The sequence below is a fragment of the Scyliorhinus torazame genome, chromosome 9, assembly GCF_047496885.1.
Source record: "Scyliorhinus torazame isolate Kashiwa2021f chromosome 9, sScyTor2.1, whole genome shotgun sequence".
Taxonomy (NCBI): Eukaryota; Metazoa; Chordata; class Chondrichthyes; order Carcharhiniformes; family Scyliorhinidae; genus Scyliorhinus; species Scyliorhinus torazame.
In genome coordinates, this window is record NC_092715.1 from 109307452 (window position 1) to 109323152 (window position 15701).

General features: G+C 44.1%; 1 protein-coding gene across 10 annotated transcripts in view; it reads left to right on the plus strand.

Moving 5' to 3' along the window:
- pam (peptidylglycine alpha-amidating monooxygenase) overlaps positions 1–14315 on the plus strand; it is a 445162-nt gene extending 430847 nt beyond the window's left edge. For 9 of the 10 annotated variants that reach the window (XM_072516372.1, XM_072516375.1, XM_072516373.1 and 6 more), the window contains 4 exons: positions 11399–11458; positions 11961–12164; positions 13090–13152; positions 13433–14315. In XM_072516372.1, the coding sequence (XP_072372473.1) occupies positions 11399–11458; positions 11961–12164; positions 13090–13152; positions 13433–13617 (512 nt within the window). In that variant the 3' untranslated portion in view covers positions 13618–14315. The remainder of the gene's footprint in view (positions 1–11398; positions 11459–11960; positions 12165–13089; positions 13153–13432) is intronic. The other variant, XM_072516379.1, reaches the window with a different exon arrangement.
- Positions 14316–15701: the final 1386 nt, after the last annotated feature.

Consider the following 15701-nt stretch of genomic DNA (forward strand, 5'->3'; position numbering starts at 1 on the left):
CCACCTCTGCTGGCAGTGCATTCCTCACACCGACCACTCTCTGTGTAAAGAACCTACCTCTGACATCTCCCCGATACCTTCCTCCAATCACTTTAAAATTATGTCCCCTCATGAAAGCCATTTCCACCCTGGGGAACCGTCTCTGGCTATCCACTCTATCCATGTCTCTCATCACCTTGTACACATCTATCAAGTCACCTCTCTGCCTTCTTCGTTCCAGTGAGAAAAGCCCTAGCTTCCTCAACCTTTCTTCATAAGACATGCTCTCCAGTCCAAGCAGCATCCTCGTAAATCTCCTCTGTACCCTCTCCAAAGCATCCACATCCTTCCTATAATGAGACGACCAGAACTGGACACAATATTCCAAGTGTGGTCTAACTAGGGTTTTATAAAGCTGCAGCAAAACCTCGCGGCTCTTAAACTCAATCCCCCAGTTAATGAAAACCAACACACCATACGCCTTCTTAACAAACCTATCAACCTGGGTGGCAACTTTGAGGGATCTATGCACGTGGACCCCAAGATCCCTCTGTTCCTCCACACTTCCAACAGTCCTGCCTTTAACTCTGTATTCAGCATTCAAATTCGACCTTCCAAAATGAATCACTTTACATTTATCAAGGTTGAACTCCATCTGCCACTTCTCAGCCCAGCTCTGCATCCTGTTGTAACCTGCATCAACCCCCAACACTATCTACAACTCCACCAACTTTTGTGTCATCGGCAAACTTACTAACCCACCCTTCCACTTGCTCATCCAAGTCATTTATAAAAACCACAAAGAGCAGAGGTCCCAGAACAGATGCTTGCAGGACACCACTGGTCACCGACCTCCAGGCGGAATACTTTCCATCCACTATCACTCGCTGTCTTCTTTCGGCCAGCCAATTCTGTATCCAGACAGCCAAATTTCCCTGTATCCCATGTCCCCTAACGTTCTGATGAGCCTACCTTGGGGAACTTTATCAAATGCCTTACTGAAATCTATATACACCAAATCCACTGCCCGACCTTCATCAATGTGTCTCATCACATCCTCAAAGAATTCAATGAAACTGATGGGTCTGTAATTCCCAGGGATTTCCCTATTCCCTTTCTTGAATAGGGGAACAACATTTGCTTCCCTCCAATCATCCGGTCCTACTCCAGTGGAGAGTGAGGACACAAAGACCATCGCCAACAGTGCAGTAATCTCACTTCCCGTAGTAACCTTGGGTATATCCCGTCAGGCCCAGGGGACTTATCTATCCTGATGCTTTTCAAAATTTCCAGCACATCCTCCTCCTTAATATCAACCTGTTCCGAGTCTATTAACCTGGTTCACACTGTTCTCATGAGCAACAAGGTCCCTCTCTCTAGTGAATACTGAAGCAAAGTATTCATTTAGGGCCTCCTCGCTCTCTTCAGACTCTAGGCACAAGTTCCCTCCACTATCCCTGATGGGCCTACTCTCACTCTGATCATCCTCTTATTTCTCACATAATTTTAGAACGCCTTGGGGTTTTCCCTAATCCTACCAGCCAGGGCTTTTTCATGCCTCCTTCTAGCTCTCCTCAGTGCATTTTTGAGTTCCTTCCTGGCTACCTTGTAACCCTCTTAGAGCCGAGTCAGATCCTTGCTTCCTCAACCTTACGTAAGCTTCCTTCTTCCTCTTGACGAGAAGCTCCACATCTCTTGTCATCCAAGGCTCCTTCACCTTACCATTCCTTCCTCGTCTCAGTGGGACAAAACAATTCAGCACTCGCAGTAAGTGCTCCTGAAACAAACCCCACATTACTGTTGTGCATTTCCCCAAGAACAATTGTTCCCACTTTATGCTCCTCAGCTCCTGTCTAATAGCAGTATAATTTCCCCTCCCCCAATTAAATACCTTCCCATACTGTGTGTTCCTATCCCTCTCCATGACTATGGTAAAGGTCAAGGAGTTGGGTCACTGTCACCGACTGTCACCGAAATGCTGTTTAGCACAGGGCTAAATCGCTGGCTTTGAAAGCAGACCAAGGCAGGCCAGCAGCACGGTTCAATTCCCGTAACAGCCTCCCTGAACAGGTGCTGGAATGTCGCGACTAGGGGCTTTTCATAGTAACTTCATTGAAGCCTACTTGTGACAATAAGCGATTTTCATTTCACCGAGGCATCTGACACCTGGCCTGGTTCGTTGTCGAGCACCAAGTCCAATATGGCCTCCTCCCTAGTCGGCCCATCTACATATTGAGTCAGGAATCCTTCCTGTACACACTTGATAAAATCTGCTTCATCCACACCATTTGCACTAAGGAGGTTCCAGTCAATATTAGGGAAGTTGAAGTCATCCATGACAACAACACTGTTACTTCTGCACTTTTCCAAGATCTGCTGCCCAATCTGTTCCTCTATCTCTCTGCTGCTATTGGGGGGGTCGAGAGAAAACTCCCAATAAAGTGACTGCTCCTTTCTCTTGTTTATGACTTCCACCCATACTGACTCAGTAGACAAACCTTCCTCAACTACCTCCTTGTCTGCAGCTGTGATGCACTCCTTAATTAACAGTGCCACGCCCCTCCTCTTTTACCTACCCCCCCCCCCCCCCCCTCATTCTGCTGAAAACATCTAAACCCCGGAACATCTAATAACCATTCCTGCCCCTGTGAAATCCATGGCTCCCTAATGTCCACAACATCATTGTTCCAAGTACTGATCCATGCTCTAAGTTTATCTCCCTCATTCCTGACACTCCTTGCATTGATACAGACACACTTTAACCCATTCCACTGAGTGCAACTTTGCCCTATCAACTGTCTATCCTTCCTCACAGACTTGCTGCATACTATTTCTGCCTGTTCAACAGCTACCCTATCCTCTGATCCATAGCTCTGATTCCCATCCCCCTGCCAAACTAGTTTAAATCCTCCCGAAGAGCTCTAGCAAACCTCCCACCCAGGATATTGATGCTCCTCCAGTTTAGGTGCAATCCGTCCTTCATGTACAGGTCCCACCTTCCCCAGAAGATATCCCAATGATCCACACATCTGAAGCCTTCCCTCCTGCACCAGGCCTGTAGCCACGTGTTCAGCTGCACTCATTCTCTGTTCCTTGCCTCACTTGCACGTGGCACCGGTAGCAATCCTGAGATCACTACTCTGCTTGTCCTGCTCTTTAGCTTCCAACCTAACTCCCTAAAATCACTTTTTAGATCCTCATCCCTTTTCTTAGCTATGTCATTGGTGCCTATGTGCACCACAACTTCTGGTTGCTCACCCACCCCTTAAGAATCCTGTAGACTCGATCCGAGACATTCCTGGCCCTGGCACCCGGGAGGCAACATACCTTCCGGGAGTCTCGCTCACGACCACAGAATCTCCTATCTATTCCCCGAACCATTGAGTCTCCTATCACTATTGTTTTTCTATTCTCCCCCCTTCCCTTCTGAGCGACAGAGCCAGACTCAGTGCCAGAGACCTGGCCGCTAGGGCCTTCCCCCGGTAGGTCAACCCCCCCAACAGCATCCAAAACTGTATACTAGTTTTGAAGGGGAACGGCCACGAGGGATCCCTGCACTGTCTGCCCGTTCGTTTTCTTTCCCCTGACTGTAACCCAGCTACTCTTGTCCTGTACCTTGGGGGTGGCTACCTCCCTGTAACTCTTCTCTATGACCGCCTCTGCCTCCCGGATGATCCGAAGTTGATCCAGCTCCAGTTCCCTAACACGGTCTCTGAGGAGCTGGATTTGGGTGCACTTCCCGCAGATATAGTCAGCGGGAACACCGGTGGTATCCCTCATTACCCACATCCTACAGGAGGAGCACGCAACTGCCCTAGCCTCCATCCCCTCTTACCTTACAGAATATAGCTGCCCTGTGGATCAACTGGAACTCCGCCCTCCGACTCTGCTCCCAGTCAGCTGCACTCTCTGTAAACTCCCGGCTCTCTTCACGCTCTTTGAGGAAATGTAGGAAATGAAATGAAAGGAACACCTTACTCCCTCCTCACCAAACTCCCTCAGTCAACAAACTCTCACTATAGCACTCAAATGCACCCAAATTCAGCATTCAGTGCAAACAAAGTCTGCATTGTAGCTGGCTCACCTTTATACTGTGACTCTAGCCTCTGAAAACTGACCTAATCCAATTAACTAATTAACAAGGGGGGGGGGGGGCTCAGGTGGGGGAACTGTCTATTTAATGTATATTTTCTTTTTGTGTAATGATAACAGCCACCTAGTTTTGTTAAATATTTTTTGTTTACTTTTCTGTTGTTAGTTATGTAAAAGTTCTGTTGGAAAAAAGCTTTAATATAAACAATTTTTAAAAAAAACTAATTAACAAGCTCCAGCTGCAAGTAGCTACAAGTAGAACCATTGTTTAAAGCTGATTGAAAATTCACCTTCTTCTAAACCAAACAGCAACTTTAAAGATAATTAACTAAAAAAAGAAAGACTAGACTTTAGATAAAAATGAACCCTTAATATCCCTCAGTCAGCAAACTCTCACTGTAGCACTCAAATGTACCCAAGTTCAGCACTCAGTGCAAACTGAGTCTCTCTCTGTAATCTAAAGAATGTAAATCAATCCTTTGGTGATTTAAAATTAATAACTGTTCTCAGTAGTGACTTTAACCTGATGTGCTATTGTTAAAAGTTCTTTTTTTTAAGTCTTATGGATGTTAAAAGGACAGCTTAAGGATTACTTAGTGTTGTATTATTTGGGGTTGTATTTGAATTAATGGTTGCTAAGATGTTCACTATGTTTTAAAAAGGTTGATTTGAGTTCATAAAATAAACATTGTTTTGCTTTAAAAAATACTTTTCCATTTCTGCTGTACCACACCTGTAGAGTAGGCCGTGTGCCCCCCATACCACAATCTATTAAAAGTTGTGGGTCAGCTGTACTCCGTGATACACTTTGGGGTTCTCCAAACCCTGGCCCATAACACCTCCTTTACCATCAAAAAACATTTTTGATTTTAAACACCAACATAGAACATAAGAACTAGGAGCAGGAGTAGGCCATCTGGCCCCTCGAGCCTGCTCCACCATTCAATGAGATCATGGCTGATCTTTTGTGGACTCAGCTCCACTTTCAGCCCGAACACCATAACCCTTAATCCCTTTATTCTTCAAAAAACTATCTATCTTTATCTTAAAAACATTTAATGAAGGAGCCTCTACTGCTTCACTGGGCAAGGAATTCCATAGATTCACAACCCTTTGGGTGAAGAAGTTTCCCCTAAACTCAGTCCTAAATCTACTTCCCCTTATTTTGAGGCTATGCCCCCTAGTTCTGCTTTCACCCGCCAGTGGAAACAACCTGTCCGCATCTATCCTGTCTATTCCCTTCATAATCTTATATGTTTCTATAAGATCCCCCTCATCCTTCTAAATTCCAACGAGTACAGTCCCAGTCTACTCAACCTTTCCTCGTAATCCAACCCCTTCAGCTCTGGGATTAACCTAGTGAATCTCCTCTGCACACCCTCCAGTGCCAGTACGTCCTTTCTCAAGTAAGGAGACCACAACTGAACACAATACTCCAGGTGTGGCCTCACTAACACCTTATACAATTGCAACATAACCTCCCTAGTCTTAAACTCCATCCCTCTAGCAATGAAGGACAAAATTCCATTTGCCTTCTTAATCACCTGTTGCACCTGTAAACCAACTTTTTGCGACTCATGCACTAGCACACCCAGGTCTCTGCACAGCAGCATGTTTTAATATTTTATCATTTAAATAATCCCTTTTGCTGTTATTCCTACCAAAATGGATAACCTCACATTTGTCAACATTGTATTCCATCTGCCAGACCCTATCCCATTCACTTAGCCTATCCAAATCCCTCTGCAGACTTCCAGTATCCTCTGCACTTTTTGCTTTACCACTTATCTTAGTGTCGTCTGCAAACTTGGACACATTGCCCTTGGTCCCCAACTCCAAATCATCTATGTAAATTGTGAACAGTTGTGGGCCCAACACTGATCCCTGAGGGACCCCACTAGCTACTGATTGCCAACCAGAGAAACACCCATTAATCCCGACTCTTTGCTTTCTATTAATGAACCAATCCTCTATCCATGCTACTACTTTCCCCTTAATGCCATGCATCTTTATCTTATGCAGCAACCTTTTATGTGGCACCTTGCCAAAGGTTTTCTGGAAATCCAGATATACCACATCCATTGGCTCCCCGTTATCTACCGCACTGTTAATGTCCTCAAAAAATTCCACTAAATTAGTTAGGCATGACCTGCCCTTTATGAACCCATGCTGCATCTGCCCAATGGGACAATTTCCATCCAGATGTCTCGCTATTTCTTCCTTGATGATAGATTCCAGCATCTTCCCTACTACCGAAGTTAAGCTCACTGGCCTATAATTACCCGCTTTCTGCCTACCTCCTTTTTTAAACAGTGGTATCACGTTTGCTAATTTCCAATCCGCCGGGACCACCCCAGAGTCTAGTGAATTTTGGTAAATTATCACTAGTGCATTTGCAATTTCCCTAGCCATCTCTTTTAGCACTCTGGGATGCATTCCATCAGGTCCAGGAGACTTGCCTACCTTTAGCCCCATTAGCTCGCCCACCACTACCTCCTTGGTGATAACAATCCTCTCAAGGTCCTCACCTGTCATAGCCTCATTTTCATCAGTCACTGGCATGTTATTTGTGTCTTCCACTGTGAAGACCGACCCAAAAAACCTGTTCAGTTCCTCAGCCATTTCCTCATCTCCCATTATTAAATCTCCCCTCTCATCCTCTAAAGGACCAATATTTACCTTAGCCACTCTTTTTTGTTTTATGTATTTGTAGAAACTTTTACTATCTGTTTTTATATTCTGAGCAAGTTTACTCTCATCATCTATCTTACTCTTCTTTATAGCATTTTTAGTAGCTTTCTGTTGCCCCCTAAAGATTTCCCAGTCCTCTAGTCTCCCACTGATCTTTGCTACTTTGTATGTTTTTTCCTTCAATTTGATACTCTCCCTTATTTCCTTAGATATCCACGGTCGATTCTCCCTCTTTTTACCGTCCTTCCTTTTTGTTGGTATAAACCTTTGCTGAGCACTGTGAAAAATCACTTGGAAGGTTCTCCACTGTTCCTCAACTCTTTCACCATAAAGTCTTTGCTCCCAGTCTACCTTAACTAGTTCTTCTCTCATCCCATTGTAATCTCCTTTGTTTAAGCACAAAACACTAGTGCTTGATTTTACCTTCTCACCCTCCATCTGTATTTTAAATTCCACCATATTGTGATCGCTCCTTCCGAGAGGATCCCTAACTATGAGATCCTGAATCAATCCTGTCTCATTACACAGGACCAGATCTAGGACCGCTTGTTCCCTTGAAGGTTCCATTACACACTGTTCTAGGAAACAATCGCGGATACATTCTATAAACTGCTCCTCAAGGCTGCCTTGACCGACCTGGTTAAACCAATCGACATGTAGATTAAAATCCCCCATGATAACTGCTGTACCATTTCTACATGCATCAGTTATTTCTTTGTTTATTGCCTGCCCCACCATAATGTTACTATTTGGTGGCCTATAGATTACTCCTATCAGTGACTTTTTCGCCTTACTATTCCTGATTTCCACCCAAATGGATTCAACCTTATCCTCCATAGCACCGATGTCATCCCTTACTGTTGCCCGGATGTCATCCTTAAATAGCAGAGCTACACCACCTCCCTTACCATCCACTCTGTCCTTCCGAAAAGTTTGATACCCTCGGATATTTAACTCCCAGTCGTGACCATCCTTTAACCATGTTTCAGTAATGGCCACTAAATCAGAGTCATTCACGATGATTTGCGCCATCAACTCATTTACCTTATCCCGAATACTACGAGCATTCAGATAAAATACACTTATGTTGGCTTTTTTACCTCTGTTCTGAATCTTAACACCTCGATCAGTAACCTCTCCTAAGTTATATTTCCTCTTAACCTTTCTCCTAATTTTCCTTGTCGTTGAACCCATATCTTCATGTAACAACCTGCCGCATCGCTTACCATTAATGTTTTCACTTCCCGTTTTATTTCTTTTAGTATTCCTGGTCCTATTCGCTGAGCTCCCCTCAGTCACTGTACCTTGTACTGTCGCCCTTTTTGATTTTTGACTCTGGCTTCTCTGCCTTACACTTTCCCCCTTACTGCCTTTTATTTCTGTCCCTGTTTTACTACATTCCAACTTCCTGCATCGGTTCCCATCCCCCTGCCACATTAGTTTAAACTCTCTCCAACAGCTCTAGCAAACCCCCCCCCCCCCGAGGACATCGGCTCCAGACCTGCACAGGTGCAGACCATCCAGTTTGTACTGGTCCCACCACCCTCAGAACCGATTCCAATGTCCCAGGAATTTGAATCCCTCCCTCTTGCACCATCTAATTTTTTCTGAACCCTCTCTGCTCTAAGGAGAACAGCCACAGCTTCTTCAGTGTCTCCACACAACTGAAGTCCCTCATCTTAGTCCCACCCTAATCAATCTCTTCTAGATCCTGTCTAAAGCCCTGACATCCTTCTGAAAGTGGGGTCCCCAAATTTAACAGAATATTTCAGCTGAGGACTAGCTAGTGTATAAAAGCTCAGCATACTTGGTTGCTTTTGTACACTACTAATAAAGCCTGAGATCCACAATTTTTCTCAATGTGCTCTGCCACCTTCACAGATCCACATACACGCCTGTTAATATTGTAACATATGTTTCGAGATTCTCTGTCGGCAGGATCCTCCGCTTCGCCGGCAGCGCACCAACATCAACGGGTTTCCTGACGGCGTTAGGGGTGGCCACAATGGGAAATCCCATTGGCTGGCTGCCGGAACAGAGAATCCATGTCGGACATGGGGCTGGCAGGACGGAGAATGCCGCCCATAGTTTATATTGCCTCTCCTCATTCTTCCTACCAAACTCTATCACTTCTCACCTATAATGATAATCTTTATTAGTGTCACAAGTAGGCTTACATTAACACTGCAATGAAGTTACTGTGAAAATCCCCTAGTCGCCATACTCCGGTGCCTGTTCGGGCACACGGAGGGAAAACTCAATGTCCAATTCACCTAACAGCACATCTTTAGGGACTGGGAGAATGTGCAGACTCCGCACAGACAGTGACCCAAGCGGGAATTGAACCTGGGACCCTGGCACTGTGAAGCAACAGTGCTACCGTGCCACCCCACTGTCAAATGCTATTTTGTTCATACAAACAGCAGCAATAGCAATATCCTTATCAGCTCTGTCTATTACGTCAAAATGCTTTGATGTGGAGATGCCGGCGTTGGACTGGGGTGAGCACAGTACGAAGTCTTACAACACCAGGTTAAAGTCCAACAGGTTTGTTTTGAATCACTAGCTTTCGGAGCGCTGCTCCTTCCTCAGGTGAATCAAGAGATATGTTCCAGAAACACATATATAGACAAATTCAAAGCTGCCAGACAATGCTTGGAATGCGAGCATTAGCAGGTGATTAAATCTTTACATATCCAGAGATTCATCCCCCAACAATTCATCCCCCACCATCTGGCCTGCGAAATCCTACCAACTGTCCTGGCTTGACACAATTCACACCTCTTTAACCTGCGGTTACCCCATCTCTGGATCTGTAAAGATTTAATCACCTGCTAATGCTCACATTCCAAGCATTGTCTGGCAGCTTTGAATTTGTCTATATATTTGTTTCTGGAACATACCTCCTCATTCACCTGAGGAAGGAGCAGCGCTCCGAAAGCTAGTGACATCGAAACAAACCTGTTGGACTTTAACCTGGTGTTGTAAGACTTTGTACTGTTCAAAATGCTTGATTAAGTTAGTCAAACATTAGACTTTGCTTTAATAAATTTGTGCTGATGTACATTTATAAGTCTATAGGTTTTTTTTTATTCGTTCATGGGGTGTGGGCATCGCTGGCTGAGCCAGCATTTATTGCCCATCCCTGAGGACACTTAAGAGTCAGCCACATTGCTGTGAATTTCAAGTCACGTGTAGGCCAGACTAGGTAAGGATGGAAGATTTCCTTCCCTAAAGGACATTAGTGAATCAGATGGGGTTTTACGACCATTGTCAATGGTTTCATGGTTGTCATTAGACTTTTAATTCCAGATTTTTATTGAATTCAAATTCCATCAACTGCTCTGGTGAGACTCACGGGCTAATTCTACAGCCCCCTCACTATTATCACATCTAAGGAAGACTGGAAGATTGTGAAAAGAGCCTCTGCAATTTTCACCCTTAATTCCTTCAGTAACCTTGGATGCATCCAATCCAAACAGGATGGTATTTCTATTTTGAGGACTGTCAATCTTCTAAGTACCTCTTTATCGCTACAATATCGCTACACCCCTCCTTTACTACCACATTGGCAGCATCCTCCTTTCTACTGATGACAAATGCAAAGCACTCATTTAGTACCACAGCCATTCCCTCTGACTCCACAAGAACATCCCTCAACTGCAAAACGTACCCTCAATTCCCCTGACTTTGCAAACAAGTTTGCAATTCTAACCTTTCCTCTTCAAAGTCCTTGAATGTGCCATTGTTTGCTAGTTCTCTGTTTGTCTTTTAAGCATTTCCATATTTGGATCCTTCCAATCAGCTTTTGGCACCTGCTGTAAATGAATTTGCCCGAACTAAAGTCACAAATTAAATGCTCTGCGACTATAATCATGGTGTTTATTCCCCCTTTCTCTTCTATGGACTCTCTGACAACACCAGCTTCTTTCAAAGCTGCTTCTCTATTCTCCAGCTTGATGGGACTGTTAGATCACTCCACAACCTCTCTCCTCCTTCTCTGTAAGCTTTTCCAAAACTACTACCCCACTATTGAACTTATATTATGTTCCTCTGACTCCAACGTTTTCTGCAATCTCCCAACCACCAGCGGCTATGGCTTTATCCTCATTGGTTCGATACTCTAGAATTTTTCTATATTATTTTTTTTTGTCTGATTATGCCTTGGATGTATATCAAACATACTATATAGTATATTTTGTTGTTTATTTGGCACAGGAGTTTCATTGGAGTGTTTTCCTGGGTGCCAACTTCGAATCATACTTTGGTGTCATTCAAAATAATTCTCGGCCTTCTATTTATACAACTCATTTTTCAGGGTGACCGACAAGGTAGAATTAACCTGAGATTCAGTAATGATGATAGGATTTCCTTCGTCCATTAGTCTCATGAACATGTCATGATGATGTAAATAATTGCTTGAATGATACACATATGTTTTGTTTCCAATTGTATGTAATTTGGACATGGACGAATTAAATAACATTGACCTTTGCAATAAGTATGTAAATATTTCTTCCTATAACTGAGGGATTTGAGGAAAAAACTGTAACTTAACTCCCCTTTAAAAGTTTACGTCCAGCAGCCTCTGGAGTCTTAGCTTTATATAGAAGCTTTTTTTAATATTTAATTTCAGAAGCTGAGCACCGTTCAGTAAAGAAAGCTGGACCTGGCATGGAGTTGCATGAAATAGATGGTAAGTGTGTCCTTTGTCTGCAATATCTTTGAGTGCAAGTGTTGCATTGCAAAAAAAAAAAGCTACTTTATTTTGGATGTGCAGGTATCCTGACAAATATTTATCCTTAAACCAACGTCACAAAAACAAATAATCTGGACATTGTCACAATGCTGTTTCTGTGAGTTTGCTGTGCACAAGTTGACTAGTGTGTTTCCTACATTATAACAGTGACTACTCTTGAAAAGTAATTAATTGGTGTAAAGTGCTTTGGGACATGCTATTGTCATGAAAGGCACTATATAAATGCAAGTTTTTAAGCTTCTGATATTATGTAGTATCAATAGGCAAGTGTTAAGTAGCTATTGGATCTGTTGAATATTGAAGAAAATTTGGAAAGTTGAAACACTAATTTTAGCAGGTTTGTATCAGAATTATTGGGGCAAATTTGAATTGTAATAAATTGCTCGGCGTGTAAAGTTTAATAATGACCATTCCTCTGAATATTTTTTTCAATTTTAAGCAACTGAAACATTCCTGGAAGAAGAAATAGAAGGCAAGCTGAGAACACCTGATGTCTTGGAGAAGCATAAAAGTAGCAGTGTCCTCACACCGTCAAGTACTGCAGTTTCTCCGGTGCTTATTACATTACTGCTCATCATTCCTGTTGTGATGTTAGTAGGAATTGGAGTCTTCATCCACTGGCGAAAGGGCAAGATATATGGAGGTACAGAATATGATTCATGATGTAAATTCTTTCTTTTAACTGGAACTTAAGTTTGAATTGTTTTTACGAACTTTACTTACATTAACCAGTAAACTGCAACACGTGTATGTTATGTACAAAATGCATCATATATATGAACACAGGAATGGCAAAAATCATTGAGAGTGAGTAGCACAAGTGAGTTCAAGAGTAGTCTATTCCCTTTTGATGTTACCAAAGCATTTGGATTCCCAAGAAACGTCATTACAATCCTGCCATTGCCTTATACTTCAAATGTGTTGAGTGGGGGACCTGAAACAGATGTGTTCAAAATCCAGAGCAAGGTCAAGCAAGGTTGTGTGATCACCCCCATATTATTTACAATCCACCTGACAGTGGATATTCACCTCATTAAAGACAAACAATCCTCTTTTGTCAGTATTAAATGCAATCTAGATGGAATTTCTTTAACCTCAGTCACTTCCATGTCAAATCTAAACTGACCAATATAGATATACATAGGCCGGTAACTTCCTCAGAATGGGAAGCTCTGGCAGATTGTCACTCTGGATGAATTTAGCTTCACAGTAATTCCAAAGGCCCTGTCTCGCCCACCCTTTGTCACTCAGGCTGGGTGAGACAAGAGCAGCAAAGCGCACCCCTGGTTGGATTGATGCGGAGTAACTGGGGTGCAGAGAAGAAAGGAACGGCCCCTTTTTAAGGCACTACCTGTCATAAATGGGATTTTTAAAAAGACAATTTAAAGGAAGCAGGTAAGGTTCAAAGTCAAGTGTTTCAGGCAATTGGGAGACCAGATTTTTGGGGGGGGGGGTAGCATTTAATTTTTTTGAGGGGGGGGGTGAGCTGACACTGTAAATAAATCCTCCGGAAATAGATGAATTGTTTCTCAAAACAGCATCTGACCTGTTTTATTTTGTCTTTATAGAGGATCCTGACAGTAAATTGGAGTCAATACAGTCATCAGGAGGAATCTTGGGGAGACTTAGGGGTAAGATGTTTGTAAAATGAAGGCAGAATTATTTCCAGAATTATTGCTGGGGTTGCCAACACTCACATAGTAATCCTGCAGCAACATTGCTGATATGCCATCAGCAAAAATTGTTTTGTTAACTAGACTATTAAATATACAAATTCCACAGTTTAATTGCTGTCAAAATGTTACACACCATGACAATGGTTTAAACAAAGATGGACAGTAGACAGTGGATCTAAAAATGTTCTGATATTTTGCATTGCCTGCAGAAATCAAAATATATTATTTTTGACAGGAAAAAGCAGCCGAGGACTAAACTTGGGGAATTTCTTTGCAAGCCACAGAGGTTACAGTCGAAAAGGTTTTGACAGATTGAGTACTGAAGGAAGTGATCAAGAAAAAGACGATGAGGAAGGCACTGACTCAGAAACAGAAGAGTATTCTGCACCACCTCTTGCACCCACCACTTCATCCTCTTGAAATAAGCTCATTCCAGTTTGCTCTGATAACGATGACAATATATTGAGTTCTCATTTTGTTTCCCTCAAAGCAGATGTATTCAGGATGTGTGTTTGACAGTAACTGTATTAATCTGTTTTGGCTATACAACATGTACGTTTTTATTTATTTGTGGAGAGTTTCATATCATGCTTTTGCCACCGTATCTAAACAATCAAGTCAGTTTTATTCTCGGGACCAAGTATTGTCTGAATACTGAAGCAAAATTTACTGCTTTGGGCCATAATATTTTCAATTGTTACTGCCTTACCTTGCTGGAGTTATAAACCTGTGTTGGTGAGTCAGTCACTTCTCTTTGCTTGAGCTGTAGCATTTGGCTACCATCCTGTCTGGCACTTTAGTTTGATATTTCAAGTTGTAAGTAACATTGTGCCTTCTCTATCAAACATCCTTAGTCTACTGTAGTCTAATTATGCTGCAAAGGGAAGCAAGGCTGCTACTTTTTGTCATAGTTTCTCTCTATAACTGTCCTGGTTATTGAAAAGAAAATTGTATATACAGAGAACAGGATTCTGTATTTACAGCCAAAATCATTTTTTGATGTATTCAAAGTAAATGTCAAATACTTAACTTCTGGGGGGTTGCAAATTGTTATATTGTCAGAACACTATTTTCAGTCGCTGAATGTAATTTGTGTAATAAAGTGTTCGCGAGCATTACTCATCAGGCATCATTCGTGTGGGTCTAATACACTCTCAAGGTTGGAACTGCTTCTATGTACATTTACACAACGTGGGTGTCTGTGGCAAAGGTGGCATTTAACCCATCCCTAATTGCCCTTGAAAAGGTAGTGGTGAGTTACCTTGAATGCAACTGAGTGATTTTCTATGCAATAGCAGGGGCAGTTAAGAGTCAACCACGTTGCTGGGGGACTGGAGTCACTTCCAGGTTTATTTAATGAATCAAATTTAAATTCCATAGCTGCTATGATGCAATTTGAAATCATGGCCGGGATTCTCCCCTACCCGGCGGGGCGGGGGGACCCGGCGGGATGGAGTGGCGTGAACCATTCCGGCATCAGGCCGCCCCAAAGGTGCAGATTTCTCCGCACCTTTAGGGGCTACGCCCTCACCTTGAGGGGCTGGGCCCGCGCCGGAGTGGTTGGCGTGACACCGGCCGGCGGGAAAGACCTTTGGCGCCACGCCAGCCGGGGCCAAAGGAATTGCGCCGGGCGGCGGAAGTCCGCGCATGCACGGGAACGCCAGTGGCTGCTGACGTCATCCCCGCGCATTCGCGGGGCGGTGTCACTTCCGCATTGCGGAGGCTGTGGCCGAGGCAGAAGGAAAAGAGTGCCCCCACTGCACAGGCCTGCCCGCGGATTGGTGGGCCCTGATCGCGGGCCAGGCCACTGTGGGGCACCCCCTGGGGCCAGATCGCCCCCGGAGCCCGCCCGCGCCGCCAGTCCTGCCGGGAAGGTAGGTGGTTTGATTCACATCGGCGGGACTGGCATGACAGCAGCGTGACTTCGGCCCATCGCGGGCCGGAGAATCGCCGGAGGGAGGGGGGCGCCGACCGGCGCAGCACGACTCCCGCCCCTGCCAAATTTTTGGTGCCGGAGAGTTCGGCGGGAGCGGGATTCACGCCCCCCCCCCCCCCCCCCCCCGGCGATTCTCCGACCCAGCAGGGGTTCAGAGAATCCTGCCCCATGTCTCTGGATCATTAACCCAGGCTTCCAGATGACTAAATTCAGATTCCCAGACTCAGCTGGGACCAGTGCTCTTGCTGGGAAGTTTGCTCAGGCTGTTGGAGAGGGTTCAGATTAACTTGGTAGGCAGGTAAAAAACAGAAATTAGCATTAAGAAGGATAAACATGCTTTTGGATAAGCAAATATCACTTGAAAATGAAACAGGCATTTGCTTGGGTTGGACTAAAAAGTAAAGCAATAAGGTTGGGTTTGCAGTGTATGTATTTAACCCACGTGAAGCAGGATAAATCAGGGGTGTCATTCTCCGCCGGCGGGAGTCTCCGTTTTGCCGGCGCCCGGGGGTTTCCCGACGGCGTGGGGCTGCCCCACAATGGGAAACCCCATTGACCAGCCGGTGTA